We start from the raw sequence: 19183 nt of genomic DNA, 5'->3' as shown, positions 1-19183 counted from the left end.
TTATAAATTATAATTAATCAACATTCTCTAATTTCATTTATATCGCATTAAAAGCAACATTAAAAGATCCCTGAGTTCTCCGAAATTTTGAAGAGAATATTTTCAATTTTCAACCATGTTAAGGTAACGATAAATACGTTTAACATATATGTACATTTATAAGTAAATCATGGAAGATGAGATAAGAGGTAAAGGGCTATGGTAAATATAATTTATTCCGCATAAATTCTTCGTTAACGTTACAACTAAACGTGGTATGTACAAATATATATTTAATGCAATGATCTTACAAGAATTTAGTGTAATGCAGGTCTTGGTCAGTCTTTAATTGCTGAGGCCCGTTTGCCAGGGCGCCGAGCAGAATCGATCGTTCTTGCGATCGAACGTGACACAGAATTATCCGCAGAAAAGAAATAAACCACTATCTTCGTACATACGGAACGATCACATAAATGGAATCTGTTAACTGAAAATATTGTAGGCACTTCTGTCGGCTAGCTTACGTTTCGAAAACAGAACTTTGTCGGCCGATCGAATATGTTGCGGGCAATCCAGGCTCCAGTGCTACGAAAAAGTTCGACGTACATATGTATTTATACGGTGGTAGCTCAGTTGCTTCGCCAACATAAACACATCGATTAATCTTTATTTAATACTAATTACGCTCCGATTGACGTAATTCGACGAGTTCGATACTGTTGCGACTTTTATTCATCGCCCGACGCACTTGTCCAGCCGAAGAACAAAGAGAAAATGAAGCACAGGGAAGGGTGAAACGGGTAAAAAGAAGATACAAGGAAACAAAGATCGACGTAATAGAGAGGAAGAGGGGGAAAATGTGGGAGGAACGGGATTCGACTGTGACGATACCGACGAAAGGAGAAACATACCGAAGCTAAAGCAACCCCGGGCCTTCAAGCCCTAACGCTCGATCTCTACCAACGACGTCTCTATAATCGCTCTTTCTCTCGAATCTCGTAAATGCTAAGACAACCCACAGCCTCGGTAAATATACAAAAGAAAGAAAAAACCATCCTCGACACCTCGTTGCTTCGTAAAACGTTAAAACACGCTATACACCAGCGTTCCTCCGACGTTAACGTAAGCTAAAGAACCAGAAAGAAAATAAAATCGCCGTCACCGTGCAACGATGACCGTTTCTTTTCCAAGAACCGATCGAACACGATCTTCGAAACATCTGGACGAATCGTTCGATGATTCCACGGTAGTCGATCGTGTCTTTGAACGAGCGCGATCGATCCGCGCCGTCGCCCGTTCTCCTCGTCCACCGCGAGACACGGTGTTCGGCATACCGACAACGCCAATTTTAGCATGAGCGGATTTAGGATTCGCGGATCCAAAACGTACGAAGACACGCGTATACGCGTACACGTGTATCGACGGTTGGAACGAGCGAAACAGGATATCGGGTTACATTCAGATACGATTCCTGACTTTCGTTTATGTCTGTTGCTGGTGCGTAGGACTATGGTGGTGTGACCAGGCTGGCGGACTCGAATGGTTGAAGTTTACCGATATCGTGACAGGATGAAGCACCGTGTCAGGACCGGTGTCCGACATGAAGTTCAGATGAGGCCTTAACAGAGAAGCTTCGACGGTTAACGGAACGTAGAAGGCGCCACCGTCGTGAAGGGCAAAGATCGGAACTCCGTGAGACGCGGATGGTTTTTCCATGCTGATGGTCGGCGGGGGACTGGATTTTATCCTCTCCGCTGAGAACCTTTGCTTGATAGAGCTCTTGAACTTGTAGTTGGAAGGCTTACAGTTGGTACTCGGCGGTGTACTATGCGAATGGCTGCTATGATTGCTGTCGTCGCTCGCTATAGTCGGCGGTGGGATGATCGCTGGGCGCAGAGGACGCTCCGGATCACCGAAGGAACTTGCACCGGAGCTCGAGCCGTGGTCCGAATGACCGTTCGGCTGACACATCGTCGGAATGCTGGTGTGCGCGTAACTAGAGCCATTCGCGATACCGTTCGCGGTTGGCATCTCTGGATGAGGGAAACCCAGCCTGTCGCCTGCAATCGTGAATTTTGTAATCGTATAAAACTCACGACATTAATTTCGGTTTCTTATTTAATTTCCTCTTTTCTCTTTTCTTTCCATGCATTTGTAGGAATTTTGCGCTATACTAATTTACGCTAATCTTCGTTATTTCATTTCGTAAGAACTTCTACTCACTGGTAGCTAGGATCTTCTCGCAGTGCTGCTGCAAATGATTGATCAGTTGAACACATAAAGAGTCTCTGGCAAAAAAGCCCTCCACTTCCACGAGGAAATGCACGGTTTCGCTCAGACACTCTTGGAAACCCAGCCTGTAGTGTTCTGCCGCGGTAGATGCGATAGTTGAATGCGATACACTGTCCACGCTGTCTTCGGGATGCGTGTGCACCGACGTCACGGCTGGGTGTTTCGACTCTGAAATTTCATCAAATTCTTGTAAATACGACAAATTATCGATATAGCCAAAGTTGGTGTCAACCATTTCCAAGCGAGATCACTAAACTTTAAGTAACGCACGCCATTTAACGAAATAAAGCCAGATACGTCTACTATACTATCAAAAGCATAATCACAGGACGCGTAATTTCATATTGGTCGACATTTTTGTAAGAGAATTGTTATCTTCTAGGAAATTAGGTAAAAGTAATAAGAAATTGGCATTAAGGAATAAAGTGAAAGTAACGTTATTTTTAAAAATCTTACAAAAAGGTTCAAACGTGGCCGAGTGGTTAAAAAATTACAAGCATTCTTTGGAAAGCCTAATTTACAGCTAAATATTCTTTTCGATTAATCTGATTAGTACCTTGTCGAAGACCTTGAAGATGCTTCATGTGACGTATAGCCATTTCAATGATTTCGGTCTTCTCCACTCTTCCTCGACCTTTCTTCAAGTACTCGGCCGGTATGAGCCTACTCAAATCGGCCAAACAATTATTCATACGATCTCTCCTGCGTTTTTCGATAATCCTATGAGACATTGGATCTTGCTGCAACAGCAGAAAAGAGATAACACGTTACTAAAACTTTCGACAGTTTTCGTAAGATAACGAAGATGATAGCGAAACGATCGTTTCCACAAGATAATTAACAATATGATACATCATTGCGCTATTCCGAGAGCATGTGTATATAATCGAGCAGTACGTATGACGTCGGTAATATTGTTACGTTATCTGAAGCTTGCCAACAATTTTTCCGATTTACGATAAATAATTGTGGTATCTGATGTGTAGTAGAACGTTACGTTTGCATTTGACGGAAGTTTACACGATGCAAAAAGACGATGATAAGTCGGACGATGTTAGATGTCACTTTGTGCTTTCGACACAGATGCCACAATTCTCCTCCTACGTAGATGCTGTTCTTCGATAACAAACATCGTTTCGCCGCACTCCTTAAGATACAGTAAATTCGAAAACGAACACCGAAATTTCTCGAATTTGTTGAACTTCGCGATGCTTCGAGGTCGAAAAGAAGTGAAAAAAACGGTTCGCAAAATACTCGGCGAAACGAGAAAGCAAAGTGGCGCGGCATAACAAAGAAGAAAATTGCCGATCGTGAAATAAGATGTCACCTCTTTATTCATACAGCGTCTCTTCCTCAACGGTGGTGAATGCGCTACCGCATCGACGTGGCTATTCGCGGTGTAGTATTGCATGTTCAAAATATTGTCCATACTGTGCGTCACCATCGTGTTCGGAACGCAAGAACGCGTGAAAACTAATACGCCGTAGTCCTGCTCCGTTTTCAAGTAATCGTACAATCACAGACACTCACACTCGCGAACAACTTGGCGTAATGGTGGCACGATACGAGAGGGCCCTCTTAGCAATTTAATTAGAAGCCTGACGAAATTGTATCTTACATCCAAGAATATTGCTGTAAGTGGCACGTTCGAACGTTTCCACGAATCGCGCCTCTATATCGCCCCCTTTCAAAGACGTCACTCGATTCGAATCTCGGCGAACGTTACTTCGGTGGTATCCACTACAGAAAAATACTTCTACTTCACGATCTATGTATACGATAATTAACGATATATTCCACAAAGAAACGACAGAGAGTTGCGCATACTGTCGTAAAGGAAAGCAACGTCTCGTATAAACTGACGAAAATAGAGGGACACTGTCGATAAAACGAGACGAAACGATACGACTCGTACGATGTCGCGAAGGCAGCGACACACTATGCGTACTTCGATATGGTACGAACACGACTGCGATCCACAGCCGGCGGCGCCTACGTTCCTTTAACGAGGAGGGAGATGCCGCTTCGACGATGACGCCGCGCCGCCGCTATCACGTGTTGTAAGCGCGATGCATAACGCCCAACACGTGAGGAAACACGTTTCACCGAGGAAGCCAGCCCCGAGAATTCTCTTCCGTGGCAATTTTCTTCGTTCGCACGCGAGTGCATTCGATGCACACGGCTCGAACTGAATTGCCGCTAACGCCAACCGCGGGGAAAAAAGCGGCGACCGAGCCGCGAGGAGAGCGCCTTCTTTCTAACCGACGAGCACGCGGATTACCGCCTTGAACCAGATACATGCACCGACCACGACTAATCACGCACGTGGCAAGATAAAATAAATTATTTTACATCGGTGCCACGGAATCGCGATCGTGGAGCCTGGCCAAATGTTTATGATCGCAGTTGCCGTAATGGTATTTTAGGAAAGCCTGTGTAGTAGTTGGACGAAACGAAGGAAATCGGAATACGGATCTATGCGTTCCTCGACGAAATCGAAATGCGAATTTATAAGAGAAAAGCGTAGGAACGAGTATCGGGGAATTTGCGAGATCGATGGTTTTATCGAAATCGTTGGAACAAACCTCGCTGCGAATTATCATACGCTTAACGAGGAAAAAATAATAAATAAAACGGAAGATCCTACGAAATAAACTCGATACCACGGAGTTCGTCCCTCGTGGCATTATCCGAACGAACGCTATAGCGTTCGATATACAGGCTCGGTACAGCGAACTGTAATCGAGAATTGCTCGTTGACCCTCGACTTCGACGTTTCTGCTGATTCGACGAGACGCGACGAGAACAGCGCGGCGATCCGGGAAAGGAGCCGGATCGCGAAAAATCACTAGGGAACTACATTAACGGGGTCGAGTTATCGGCATTCCGGATATAACCGGACCAGGGAGAACTTTGCGGCTGACATCGAAGCCTGTGTTATGACCAGAGTTTATCGAGAAACGCTTGACCTCCTGGTGTTTTTTAAACGATAACCGGGTATCACCGGATCTAGCAGCTTCTTCGCCACTGGTAATAACAAACGAACGCTGTAAGCATTTTACGGTACGCCTATGTTTGTATTTAAGACACGCTACAAAGCATTGGTTGGACGGTGCGCTTTATCCGCCGATCGATAATCGGTTGGGCGAGCTGAAAAATTTGCCGCGATCGAGCATCGTTCGGTTCACCGTTAGATCGGTCGGTAATTCGGTGCAGCGAAAACGTTACGGTTCTTTACATTGGTAAAACGCTTCGGCCGAGATCGCCGCACGTTGGGCGCTTTTGTAACTATGGAAAAGAAAACTTCGTCCAATTTGAGCCAAACGACATAGTGAATCGACAACGATAAATTCACCGATAAGCAGAAATGTAACTAGTAGATTAATAGGTAAATAAAAAAAAACGTCTTAAGAAACTCTTCTCGTCTTACGACTTTTTTAGTAGCTACCTCGGTAAACGATAGTTTTTATCATCCGTAACATCGTATTAGATATAAAAACGAAACGCTCGAACATTAATATATTGTCATCCAACTCGTTTGAATAAGCAAATCGGTACCAGAAAGCTAGAACGCACGAGCCGTTGATTTTAATATACTATTGCGAAACGTGTTTTTCACGTCGCTTGTACCCGGAAACGTGCCTTCCTACGAAGACTTTACAGCTTGACGTAGGAAAGATGAATGGCCTTGATAAGAAGAAAAGAACAACAATTCCGTGCGAGGATGATAATGCTGTTTGAATATTTAAATTTAAGCGAAGATAGAGAAACGGATATAAATAATTTGAAAAAAATTTTAAGCGATCCGAATGTTTATCAAAGGTTAAATCGCCGATTCCGTTGCTGATAAGACTGTACCAATAACACGAACAAATACATAGCTTCTCACGGAAATGTTACTTACTCGTCACTCTCAATGCATATGAAGCATTCCTTTTCGCATAAGTCGTCTAATTCTAGAATATCGCATACCTAATGTCTCGGGTGGACGAATGATCACGTTGACTGCGAAAAATACATTTACGAGGACAAACGTGCAAGACTGATTACGAGCAACACCTTGTGAATGGACACGTGCTGTTTTTAGCAACCCTGACGCAACTGGCTACGTATTATTTTTGTTACGAACATAAATTATTATGATTTCCCAGGAGTAAAAGAAACGTTAGTCGTTGGTTCGACTTCGAACGACACACACTGCTATTCCAATCATATATTGCGATAGTATCCTGACTAATATCATGTACTCCAATCGTTTATTAATATCAGTCAATGCGGCTATAAATTCTGCAAAAACGCAACGTTCGCAGGAATCATAGTGCCTTCTTTATATCCCATGTGAACGATGTATTAGCTATAAACGGAAACACGTTCGCGAAATAAAGAATCATGGTATTGATAGATTTTTACGCTGGTAAAGAAACGCGATAGAGGTTGTACTAAAGTCCAAACCAAGAGGCACTATTTTCCAGAATCGAATCTGCATCGCGCCGGTCCACTGGAGTATGATTAACCTCCGATCGGTTATCGAGAAAGCTCAGTTATCGACTTCGTTTAATGGCACCGCGCGAAGTCCAAGACGATATCCCATAACGACGCACTTGCGTCTCATTCGCAGAAAGCTCATAGCAATCGTTACGTCTACGTCAAGCCCTCGTGACGATCCGTTTGTTCGTAATCAAACTCCAACGAAACACGTGACAAGAAAATACGAATTCCCCCTTTTGTATCTCGATAAGGAATAGCAGGGGGGCAGTACAGGCGAAAAACATAGGGAACAACCAGCCATTTCGTAACAAGATCGACAATTTCACGTCGGTCGTGCGTTTCATTCGCCGGAGACAAAATAACAAGTGAGTATTTCATACGGTTAAGGCAAACAAGCGATATCGTCGAATGATTCACTAGCCCGTACTTCTATACAGTTACATTTCCATTATGGATATATTGCGATGAGTTATTTAACCATTATGTGGCATAACTGGCATATTCGAAGAATACAAATGTTATTATCAGAGTGTTTATTTCGCTCGAAAAAGGTACCTCTTCTTTGTCTTTGAAATTCGTATTTCGATTGCAAAGACAAAAGACAGAGACAAAGAATTAAAAATGCGAAGGAACGGGGGAGGGACGAAGCGTATAATCGTTGTTTCTCAATAAGTAGGAAAGTCAGTAGTTGCCGAAATAGACAATTCTGTTGAAATATGGGGAATTTAACTAATCGGTGACTAGATGGCATCACGTGCGAGACGAATCAGTGACACGCAACGTGCAACACGTGCAACGGTGCAACGAAGAGAAGAGATAACAGTTATCTGTCTGTGCATGTAAGTTGAATCGAAGGAAGATTGTATTCAGCTCGGCTATAAAATTCGTTTGTCGTTCTATTCCGATACAATTTCGCGACCTTTCAATTCAGTCAGCTATGTTTAGCGCGAAACTATGAAATTACACGATACCTAAGGTTAGTTTTACAGGGATCTCGCTTATAACCGAGTCCAGTTCAGTCTATAACCATTATATGATCCGTAACAGTCGAGCGACACGGTCTGTGCGATCGTTTTATTCAGTCGTACCATTCTATTTTAAGAAATAATAGCAGTCAATGTTCGATGTTAGGAACTTTAAACATAACTTATGGAAACGTTTCGAATGTAAATTTAAATGCTCGTTAAAGTCAAATAACTGCATCTAATACATTAGGAAGTAAATATTGTCTCTAGAAACGATTTTAAAAATGACGGAACGTTAAAAGTATCGCTGAACGAAAAGAGCGGAATATGTAAGGTTAGAAAGTAAGAGGTAATAACCTCTATACAATAAGTAAGTAGAGGTAAGTAAATTTGAAAATTCTCTATCGCGAACAACGTACAAACGAAAGTTTTTAAATAGGCGAGAATTTTAACTCGTACATGGAAATTCGAAATGAAAAGTTACTGTTAAATATCGAATATCGTAAAATTCAATTTTTCTAATCTAAATTCATCTCGCTATCAAACTGAACGAGACTAAAAGAAAAGTACGTTCTAAACTTAAAGCGTTGAGCGAAAGCGGGGTACTTTGTAACTCTGGACATTTTTTTAACGGTGACACGCGAATTCTATAAAATTTGTGTCACAACGTTTGTAACTTGAACGACATAAGAAAGGTCGCTGCTCTTATGGAACACGAATAAGTTCGCGCACGTCGTTTCTACGCCAGTGATATTATTATTTGGGTCGCTACTGATAATCATCGCTTCGTGAGCGTTTTTCCTCGAGCGCCCAACGAGGGTCAAAACGATTTTCTGGCCATGTTACTCCGTTTCACAAACAACTAATCATTTCGAAGCACGAGAATGAAAATACGATCTGCATAAAGAGACAAGCTAGAGGCTTTTTCATGCGACGTTACGAACAGGTTTTCTTCGAAGCGCGACAAACGTACTTACTCTACGCTACTCTACGAAGTTTCAGAAAACCTGCAGAGGCGCGTGACTCGCATTATCTCGATTGTCACGTGCAAAACAGACAAGGAAACGGAACATCTACCGAGAGACCGCTACTGCTTGTTGTTCGCGTGAAAGACATAGAACAGGAACGGTTAGGTAAGAAAATGTGGTTGAGTAAAGAAAAGCGTAAGTACATATATCTGATAACTACGTCAGTTAAATAGCTTTTAATTAAACAGATTAATCGTTGTTACTCCGCCATAAACTGTTATTGCAAAAACCAATATGTTGTTAATATTGCGCGTTTGGCAAGTACCAATACTTACGATATTTGAATAATATCAATTTGATTGAAAAAAGAAAACAAGATAAAAGTCACGAAAATTAGGAAGAAAGAGATTAAGAACAGCGTAACTTAATAATAATTTACGTGAAACGTGTATTTCATTTCTTTCTCGCGTGCATTCGCGTGGCCAAGGTTCATTACATACGCAGAAAATTATTTGACTTTCCGATCGTTTACACTTTAAACAGACGATAAAACGTCGATCGTTTCGAAAGTACGAAAATTGAATTAGTGAGCAAACGTTGATTTTATTGTACGTATGTTGATTCCATACGAACGATGGAATGCCAATACTCCAGACGGTATAAAAACTTATGGCAAACTTCGACTTTTTTCTTGGTTATCCAAAAAATAGGTGTCGATGAAAAAATGAAAAAAAAAACGCGAAAGGAAAAAAGGGTACGTATACTCGTAGCAAATATTTATCTTGTAGCGTGTGAACAGTATGTTTGAAATATTCTTCTTGCTCGACGAGTGAACACTATAAAAAGCAAACCCGAAGAAGCATCGCCTAATCTTAGACGGTTTAATCGCGAGCAGAGTACGCGCTTGGGGATCGTCATTGGCCCGTGGTAACACCCGATGACGTAGAAGCTGTATCGAGACCCTGACTCACTGCCGAAGCCATGACCGAGAATCCGGTCAGGTATTTCCCCGCGTGAAACGTTACGGTGGTGTGAAAATCACGTTCGTGCCATCGAGCACATCCGCGACACGTCGTGCATCGCTCAGAAGAAAAAACGACCGCGTATAAACCATACTTCTGGGAAATTCATCGAAGAACCTTGCATTCACCAAACCATTCCGAAGGTTACGATTCGATTCTCGATTCCATCGTATTTAATCCTAAATAACGAAACGGATAAGATAATCAATTCCATCGAGTGTTAGTTCATTAAGAAATAATTTATTTGTATCTATATCTATGTAAGACTATATCTATCTAATTATTTATATTTAAGCATCGTTTGCTAGAGGAATGACACAGCTAAAAAAAAAAAAAAAAAAGGAAGAAGAAGTCATTAATTATGAGATATCCGCGAAAATTAAAAACGAATAGGTATTTTTACTTCATCAATATTAAATTCTGGATAATTGCAAGAAACGATAAGATAATTAAATACGATAAAATTATCGTAGCGACGGATTTATTTAAACAATTATACGCATTAATCATAATTAAATGTTTGTATGACAGTGATTAAGATGTAAATAAAAATCTGTGAAAGTCGTAAACGTCGATTTCCTTATATAACGTGTTCGTTTGAGCGACGGCAATCGAGCACGTGGGAAATTATTGCATAGAAGACTGTTATGGAAAATTACCATTTACTGGAGTAGGGGATTAAGAAACACCCTGCCTATTTTTTAACTTATCACTTGTATCGTTCTCCGGGTGATTCGATACGTATGCAACGACTGATACACGCAAAAACGTATAATAGGCAAAAACAAACTCTTAGAATTATTCGATTCGCAATATAGTAACATAATATTCGATCGGTAACAAGTAATGGAAAACGCATGGTAATATCAAAATAAGTGGAGCACGATGGAAACGGATTAATCCTCTCGTCGCTGTAATTTGTGTAGAAAAAAATGTCGATTGAATTTTTCGAGCAAAAGTATCTGAATACCTTGATATCTGTAATGTAGAACAATCGTCGTGTTTATTACAAGAGAGTTTATCTGGCAACCTGGTTTAATCGAGATGTTAATCAAGCAGCAACTTAATCTGAGTACGAAACATGTCAAAAACAGGTCACAAAGTATCACTGATAGCGTCGTAAGAAATTCAAGAGGAAAGAAACACAAAATATCGAATATTTTCGTATACCGTTCTCATGGAAAATTGGGTAGGTAACGTTGATAAATTCAACTTGTCAAACCAAACCGCAGTTCCCTTTTTGCACCCCATTTTTACTCGCATCGTCACTTCTTTAAAAATACGCTTTAGAGAATAGTTTTAATAACTCGAGCTTTATATATTTCTACGTTTTTATCGATCGGTTGTTTTCTAATTTTAACAAACTTCCGAATATTTATTTAAACTGAACGCTCATCAAAATTACCATAACGTTTCGCGAGAAGCATCGATTAACAAAATTACGAACATCGATATTCACTCAGCAAGTTGTAACAAACGGAACAAAATTTCTCCAACAGACGCATAACGTTTTATACGTAGATCGATTATTCTCAAATCAGTTTAAACGAATTACAATTTTTCAAATGTCGTATCTTCGCTTCGCTCTACGATTTCTTCGTAATATCAGCCGTAAGCTCTCATCGAAACAGGTATTATCACGACATACGACTAAAGTACGAGAACAAACTTTCGAGATTACAGAATCTTTACTAAAAAAAGAAAATGCTTGACTTCGCAGGCGTCCGATGTTTTCAACCACCGATCCTCTCGAAATCGATCGAGATTATATAACGATACGAAAACGAAGGTGATTGCGTAACACAAGATAAAGAGCCGGAGATTTTCACCTTAGCTTCGATTTGACAACCTGAATTGGCAGTCGCGATGATTTCGAAGATATAGAGAGACAGAGAGGGAGAGAGAGAGAGAGAGAGAGAGAGAGACTCTCGACTCTGCGCCGATCCTTAGAATCGAGTCAAGGATAGGCGAGACGTCGTCGTTTCGAGCGGGTCGCGAAATAAATTATTTTTAAGTCCTCGTGTCTTCACGAAAATAAGCGTGAGCTTACGTTACCAATCCGATCGACACTTTCGCAACTGGCCGTCCGATTTTAACGGAAACTTAGTCCAAATCAAAGTTCGTAATAAACGTATCGCGATCGAAATCAACCGCTTAGAATCATCTGGTCGCTAAATCGACTTTGCATCGAGCGAAGAGACAAAAGAAAGCGCGATGGACATCGTCACGGTCACTCGTCGTCGCTACGGTAAGATAAAATACGAACTTTACTGTGCGAATTTCCCGGGGAAGATGCTTTCATCGCGTCTCGACGACAATTTCTCTCGTAATTTCGATTTGTTCGAAAAAGGATGTCGTGTGTCTGGAGAAGCGATCGTACGGACGTTCGGACATGACGAGGAATTGGAAAGTTGTTGCGCGTGAAAATTAGGGGGTCACTGAATCCCTCGGGCGTTCTTGAAATTCTAATGTAATCCGCGAATTACCATAAAGCGACCTAGCGATGAAAGCAGGCCACTTGAAATTCCCAACTTTTGTATCGATTAGCTGTACGAGCGTGAACACCGAAAGCCGCATTTCTTTCGCCGTGAATTCCCAGTTACACGCTCGCTATAATCGCTGAGAGAAGGCATTCGTTTGCATCGCGAATCCGCGTGATCGGTCGTTTGGTTTACGTGATCGCGAGCAGATGCTTCGTCACGCTCAACGGTCACTTCCTGAACGAGAACCGATAATGGATCTAGGAAGCATAGAAATTACGAAACCAGTACCGAAGCACAGAAATTTATCCTCCAATTTCAGACACGTTCTAAAAATAACACATTCTATAAATACCTCCAACTTTTTGGAATATATTTCGTACTAATTCTTACATATACGTATGTGTGTGTGTATGCACGAATCATTACGAACGCATTCGGTGTTCCACTTTCGGCAAGTTCGAGAGTTTCGACAGAGTTTTAAACCGAAATCAAATTTATAGAACATTTGTAAAATAGCAGATGTAACTCGTGTACGCTTCCCTTGCTGTCTTCGCGCGTTATTTTATCCAAAGTGTCGTAAAACTCGTCAGAGGTTGTTTGTTACGAGCCCTTCGACGTTTGTGCCTCGATTGGCATCTTCCACTTAGAACGAAACGTTTACAATGATAAATGTAATCGGAATGATCGTTACGCCACGGATGACATCACCATGGGGAACTTTACGAAAATAAACGGGATCCCTGCTAATTATCAGTCGTAGTTGTAATCAACAGTAAGATTGCGTCGCCTTTCGCAAACGATTAAAGCGCTTTCATTAATGACTATACAACGTTGTTGTTCGTGCACGTCTGATCGGAACGTGTATCGTGAACTGTGGACTTACGTAAAAGTGGCACGACCGATCGAGAGATGACACGTTACTGTCAATGCGAGCATTCAACACACTGTGCGTGATATATCGTTTTCAAGACTTTTAAGAAGCCTAACGAAAAACGTCGTTATTACGATTGAACCAAGCGTTTTGAAGACTCCGTTCATTTGACTGCCATCGTGCTACGTTCATTTTTACTTTACGATCTTTGCCATTACAGCCTCTTTGGTTCGACCCACCCCTCGGTTCAAACCACAACTGAATCGATCGTCGCCGACAGACATCGACGAGAACGAGAGAACGTGGTCGGTTCCTTCGAAGCTAGTAACACGTGAATTAGAATTACCCGTGCGTGAATCTGCAACGACGCAAGTGCAGCGGACGCACGCAAAAGCAATTGTGCAAGCTGCCTTGAACGATGCTGGATGTCTCGACGCAACGCGATACGACGCGACGCGACGCGACGCGACGCGACGCGATGCAACGCGACTAATATCCGCGCCACGTTGCTCTAATCGTCGAGCCAGCCCCTGCCAAAACTGGCATTCCCCACGTTTCACGCCAGACACGACGCCAGAGATTCGAACGTGCTCGTTGCACGTGATCCGATGCAATTACAGAATGAACAGGATATCGTTTCACGAGCGTGTCGCATGCCCGTTGCGTGTAAATATTAATTCAGAACAAGCCGACCTCCCTTCTTGCGAATCTTCGATCATCGTCACGTTTTATCGGGCCATTTTTATCGAGATAAAATGCCACGCCACTACCTAAGGTTTTATATTCTCCGATACATATCACGCAATCGGTTAAGCAGTACTTTTGTTTTTCTAGGTAAATTGGAACGCGCGTGACCGAAGCTTCTTCGAGCTAATACCTGTTTAGCGAACGTACTTAAACCAGCGACAAGCTGTTTTCCTGGAATCAATTCGTTTCGTGTCTATTTGTGTTTATTGCTACGATACGATATATCATGCGAAAATAGAATTTATGTGGTCGAAGCTTCGTAACGCTCGTAAAGAAAAGTAAAAAGCGCAAAAAGTAGAAGGATACGCAACATTCGACGCTTTTTTTATTCTTGCGTTACTCGCTGATAGAGTCGAATAACACGTTTCTTACGTGCAATTACCAGCTTCCTTAAATTCTAAAAGTACATTTTTCTCGGCGATACGTTTCAAAAGATTATACATAAAACATATGAATTGTAAAAAGAGCAAACCGTTAACGTATTCTAAGACGCATAAATATTAATTTTACTTCGTCTCGCGTAAGTTCGATCAATTTAAAAAAGCCACGAATATCAATGTCATAATTCTAACGTGATGGTTAATCGCCCATATAAAATATTCATGAAAGAGCCCTACCTATATCGTCTGGCGAACCTATGTAATGGAAACTCCCGAGTGCAGAATCCGCCACACCTGGCCAAGCTCGTAAAATCAAGCTATACTGCCAAACAACGTGGCGATGCCAGCGATCCGAATAATTCGTCAACGACTTTAACAGGTGCATTCCTCGAGACGCGATATGCGCCTCGAGGGGCCACGTTTTCTGGCACGTATTGCTCGTTAATATAACAGAATCGTAACCTGAACCACAGTTTGAATGAATAATCGACGACGAATCGATGGAAACGCGCGAACCAAAATTTATCGAAAGACGAAATTCGATACGGATTTTATAATAAATAAGAAAGGCTTTTATAAGTTTGGCCAAGGTATACAACGCCATGCTGAAACCAATTTCGCCCAGACGCGATGTCGCAACCCTCGTTTTCGAGAAACGTGACCGTCATCGGCGGCAACCAGCTGTTGCATCACCAGTCGATTCGAAAACACGGAAAACCTTTCTCTATGCTGGCCTAAATACCGGTTCCTCGAGCGACGGATCTTACCGCGGCCTTTCCGGTCCCTGTACCGTATACGAACTTGCGAAGATTGATACGTATCGCGGTTACTACAGTCCTAAACTGCTAGCTAGCATAGTCTCTTTCTTTCGATTTCTTCCGAATCTTACGAAGAAAACAAAAGTGATACGGTGAATGATACAAAGAGAAGACAAAACGACTCACCCTAGAAACCTTCTTCTTGGTATAAACCTCGTCATCCTCGGAGGCTGTAGCAAAGTTCAAGTTTCCTTCGCAATACCCAGCGCCTATTCCCATCCTGTATATCTCGTCCTTGCAAGATCTAGCATCCAGACTGCAAAGAAAACATAGCATCCATTTATACCAGAGTCTAGTTCGCTCTCTTTATTGCTCGTATATCGCTAATAATATTACGTCGATAATATTACGTTTACACAACTTTTACGGGTTGTTTTAACGCTTAGTCCCTAATGGGCGAGATATAAGGTGAAACGATTTCAAAATTCGATCCTTGGAATTTCGTAACGGCAGTCACGTAAAGATCGTGAATTCCTGTCGCGATTGCACCGTGACGCATGGTGCTCCGACGAAAAGAAATTTCCCGCGACAGTTCCGTGAACAATGGCACAGCGACAGCAGAAAGGATGTCGTGTTCGAATAACTCTCGTCGCTTTCACATTCGTGCGAGTTTTAGTAGAAACGTCGAAGGTTCGTAAAACTCTCGAAAAATGCTGCTCGAGATCCAGCCAGAAATGGATCGTTGTAAAATGTTGAAAAACACGGATCACCAGGACCGTACAAGCTAACAAAACGCATGGTCATAAAACTGATTTTCTCGATTACGATTACTCGACGCGCAAATATATGCGAATTCCTCCTCGAACCACGACTTTCTGATTTATTACCGGACAGTACTTTACGACTTCTAGGGATCGTTGGAATTATAAGAAATTTATCATTTTCACGATTCGCGGAGATCGTTTGTCAGATATTTTACTAAATAATAAAAAACAGATTCTTGGAAGTCTCATGCCTGAATTATACGCTTCGTAATGTACAAGAAGTAGACGTTTCGGCGTATGTTAGAAATTCTAATTTATAAAAATGTATACGATAGATACATATAATAGACAAGAACGTACATGTATAATAAATCGCGAGTAACTTCAAGGTTCCAGTAAATTGAAACATTTTGACAAACCTATACGAACCTGTTATTTACTTGTCTTGAAATATCCATCGCGAAGTTTCTATTCTCGTTCTCATTAATCGAGTCGTTACTTGCTTCGAGTAGCTCGAATTCGAACGAGTCGATTAATCCGAACGAGTTTGAAGAATCAATGGGTAAATGGAACGAAGTTCCGCGATGCGGACGAGTTACCAGATGTCGAGCACGTGTTCATCGATCGGCGCGTTACTCGCAGAATTTCTCTAGGCGGAAATGATCGTCGTCCATCCAGCTCGGCCGCAGCTGTAGGCGCACGCTTTACGTAACGTTTCGAACTACGGAGCGAACGTTTCAGTCAATAACCCGACACGTCCACGTCCTCTGCCCCGTTATAGATTTCTTGCTGTAAATAGAGTCGACGGAAAAGGCACGAGTATCCGCGCATTATTGATAACACCAGCAATGTCGTACCGCGTAAAAGTTGCAGCTGACACCGGTTCACCGTGCAGCTGACCGAACGCTACGACAGCCTTAACGATACCCCCGTTTTCCCATCGACATAAATATTGAGGAACAGCTTAAAGGTTCTCAGATATTTGCGATCCGTCGCGTTCAAAGAGCATTGAATCACAACGATACAATAAGGTCTAAAGAGAATCATCCTCGCTAATGTAGGGCAAAACGTAGCTTTCCAACGAATTAACAGAGTCAATCGCTAGGTATAGGATCGGTCAGATTGCCGATGAATAAGTAATACATACATAGACGACGAATATCTGAAACGGATGACAAAATTTGTTGGTACTTTAATAAAACGTAATAGAACTTAATTAAAACGTTTTGTCTAGTATTTTTCATTTTTTCAAGATGTGTTAAGATATTTGAAGTTACCCGTGTTTCTTACTCTTTTGGTAAAGTTATATTACACAGGCTGTTACAAGTTGTACTATACAGATGTTGATCGATGTTAAACAGTTTTTGAAGATACAACTTTTTCTACAGAATTTCCTTTAAAAAATTCCACCATAATTCATCTATAAAAATAGCCGATATAATCGGTTAATTTTGGAATTTCCTTCAAACTATGACCCATTATCAGAAGGAAACGTTGTACGTACCGAAACAGCTAGATGATATTAATAGATGGACTATTCAGCAAATATTCTCTTCGAAGTTATTCATAGAGCATTCTCTTCCATCTCATTCACCATTGTACGCTTCAATGTCGTACAAATATTTTTAATTGAAAAATTGTCCGATAAGACGATTACTTGCTTGATACTTGATAATTTGTAGAATAACTACGCGCAAATTAAATCACGCTATACACACACAACATAGATGCAAGAAATCGTGATTTTCAGCGGGCAAACGTCTAATGGTTTCCGTCACAGCTCGTTTACCAGTCATCGACGAGGAAACGATTACAATGCGGTGAGACCGAATAAAAACGTGCTAGCTCCTGTTTTCCTTTTACATCGCAAATGCAACTGTGCTATGTACCAATACGGTAAGAATAATTAATTACGTGGAAACTTCGAACGGTTTCGAATTTTTGAACGGTACCAAACGATTAACTTTCTTGCATATAATTCAAGCGATATTCATAGTGAAATTTTACGAGTTATCGGTATTGATAAATTTTCCTGCATCGCGGTAAAATGTCTGACGATGAAAGAAAACGTTTCTAAGAAGCACCTAAAAACAAAGGAATTAATAAATTCCAAGAAACTTGGTAATCTCTAATCAGAGAATTAAAATTTTCTATGCTCAACACTGAAGTTTTGGATTATAAAAAAAGAAAATCCCTACAACCTACAACTCGTAACTTGTCAATTCATTAATATTATTTACTTGATACAAGCATTGTGCAAGAAGAATTTGTTATGCAATAATGCCTTTGTTAAGACGTAAACGGTATTTTTCGAACGACTGCAAAGCGTGACGGCTGACGTTCCAAATTAAGCTTACGCCATAGCGAATAGTTGAATACACAAACGGTTGCACTAGCTAATTACTATGCACACATAATTAAAGCTGTGTGTCTGGAATGACTCAATACGTAGTACCAGCTGAGGTACGAGCCTTGCTAGGCTACAATAAACAAAATATCGTTGCCTCGCGGGCAAGTGCAAGTAGAACGATGTACCTTCTTACATCGCATATACTGCGCTGGTAAGAACGTAAGATTTTGTTTGTTCTTCTTAAAAGTGCAAATTTCTAGGAACATTTATCTGTTTCGTAAGGTAAGATCGAAAACAAGATAAAAGTATATTAGCATCAGAATGTCTGAGTAAATAAATTACCTATTTGGGTAATAATTTCTCGTAGTCAAGCGAGTTTCCCTGTTGGTCTTTTTTCTTCTTTCTTCTTTTTTTCTTTTTTTGTTTTTCCAGATTATAAATCTAAAATGCGTACTAAGAATCATTTTACGCCGAAGGCTATGCGCTATATAAAGACAATATCCTCGTAGCGGAATTGTACATAAAATTCCGTCGACGCGACACGTGCCCACTCTTTCTCGGCTCGTGTTAAACATTAGGTCGATCACGTAACACGTACGGCGAGTTAAATAGACGCGAGATTCTTGCGATCAAGGAGAAAGAAAAACAGTCACATCTTTTTTCTCTGCGTTTCGCGTTAACGGTAAAAATATTTCGCATAAGAATTCCGTATTAGATTTAATAACCTTGTTTAGCGCAATTAACATAGCGATGGCAATATTATACAAAATTTCTATTTTTCTTAATTTTTTTCCAAAGCGGATTCCGGTTTATTTGCGAATTCATTACACGAAGGATTATTTGGTAAAATATTAATGAAGCGTCACGACGATGGAAGATATCGGTTAACGAAGTATATTAACCAAATTACGTTCAGAATTTATTATACGAACGATTATTCGTACCGTGTGGATAAAAATGATTTAATTCAATGTCATCTGTCATTAGAAAAAACGTTAAACCAATGTTTGAACATCGATATGTAATTATACATACACCAATCGATAAAATTAAGTTTCTTTATTCTTATTGGTCGCGCAGCTCCGAAACAGAATTCACGATAGAGAAATTTCATGG

General features: G+C 41.0%; 1 protein-coding gene across 3 annotated transcripts in view; it reads right to left on the bottom strand.

Annotated features, from left to right (window-relative positions):
* Positions 1–194: 194 nt before the first annotated feature.
* cwo (transcription factor cwo) overlaps positions 195–19183 on the bottom strand; it is a 38869-nt gene continuing 19880 nt past the window's right edge. The window contains exons 3-6 of one of the 3 annotated variants that reach the window (XM_069123541.1): positions 15140–15269; positions 2828–3011; positions 2203–2439; positions 195–2039 (exon numbers count right to left, since the gene is read on the bottom strand). In XM_069123541.1, coding sequence (XP_068979642.1) covers positions 1462–2039; positions 2203–2439; positions 2828–3011; positions 15140–15269 — 1129 coding nt within the window. In that variant the 3' untranslated portion in view covers positions 195–1461. Of the gene's footprint in view, positions 2040–2202; positions 2440–2827; positions 3012–3598; positions 4261–15139; positions 15270–19183 lie in introns of those variants that run through there. The other 2 variants (XM_069123542.1, XM_069123543.1) reach the window with 2 other exon arrangements.

Source organism: Bombus flavifrons, chromosome 11 (genome assembly GCF_040668555.2).
Source record: "Bombus flavifrons isolate JBK064 chromosome 11, iyBomFlav1_principal, whole genome shotgun sequence".
In the NCBI taxonomy this organism is placed as follows: Eukaryota; Metazoa; Arthropoda; class Insecta; order Hymenoptera; family Apidae; genus Bombus; species Bombus flavifrons.
Note: the sequence above shows the minus strand (reverse complement) of the source record. Positions and strands in the feature narration are given on the sequence as shown.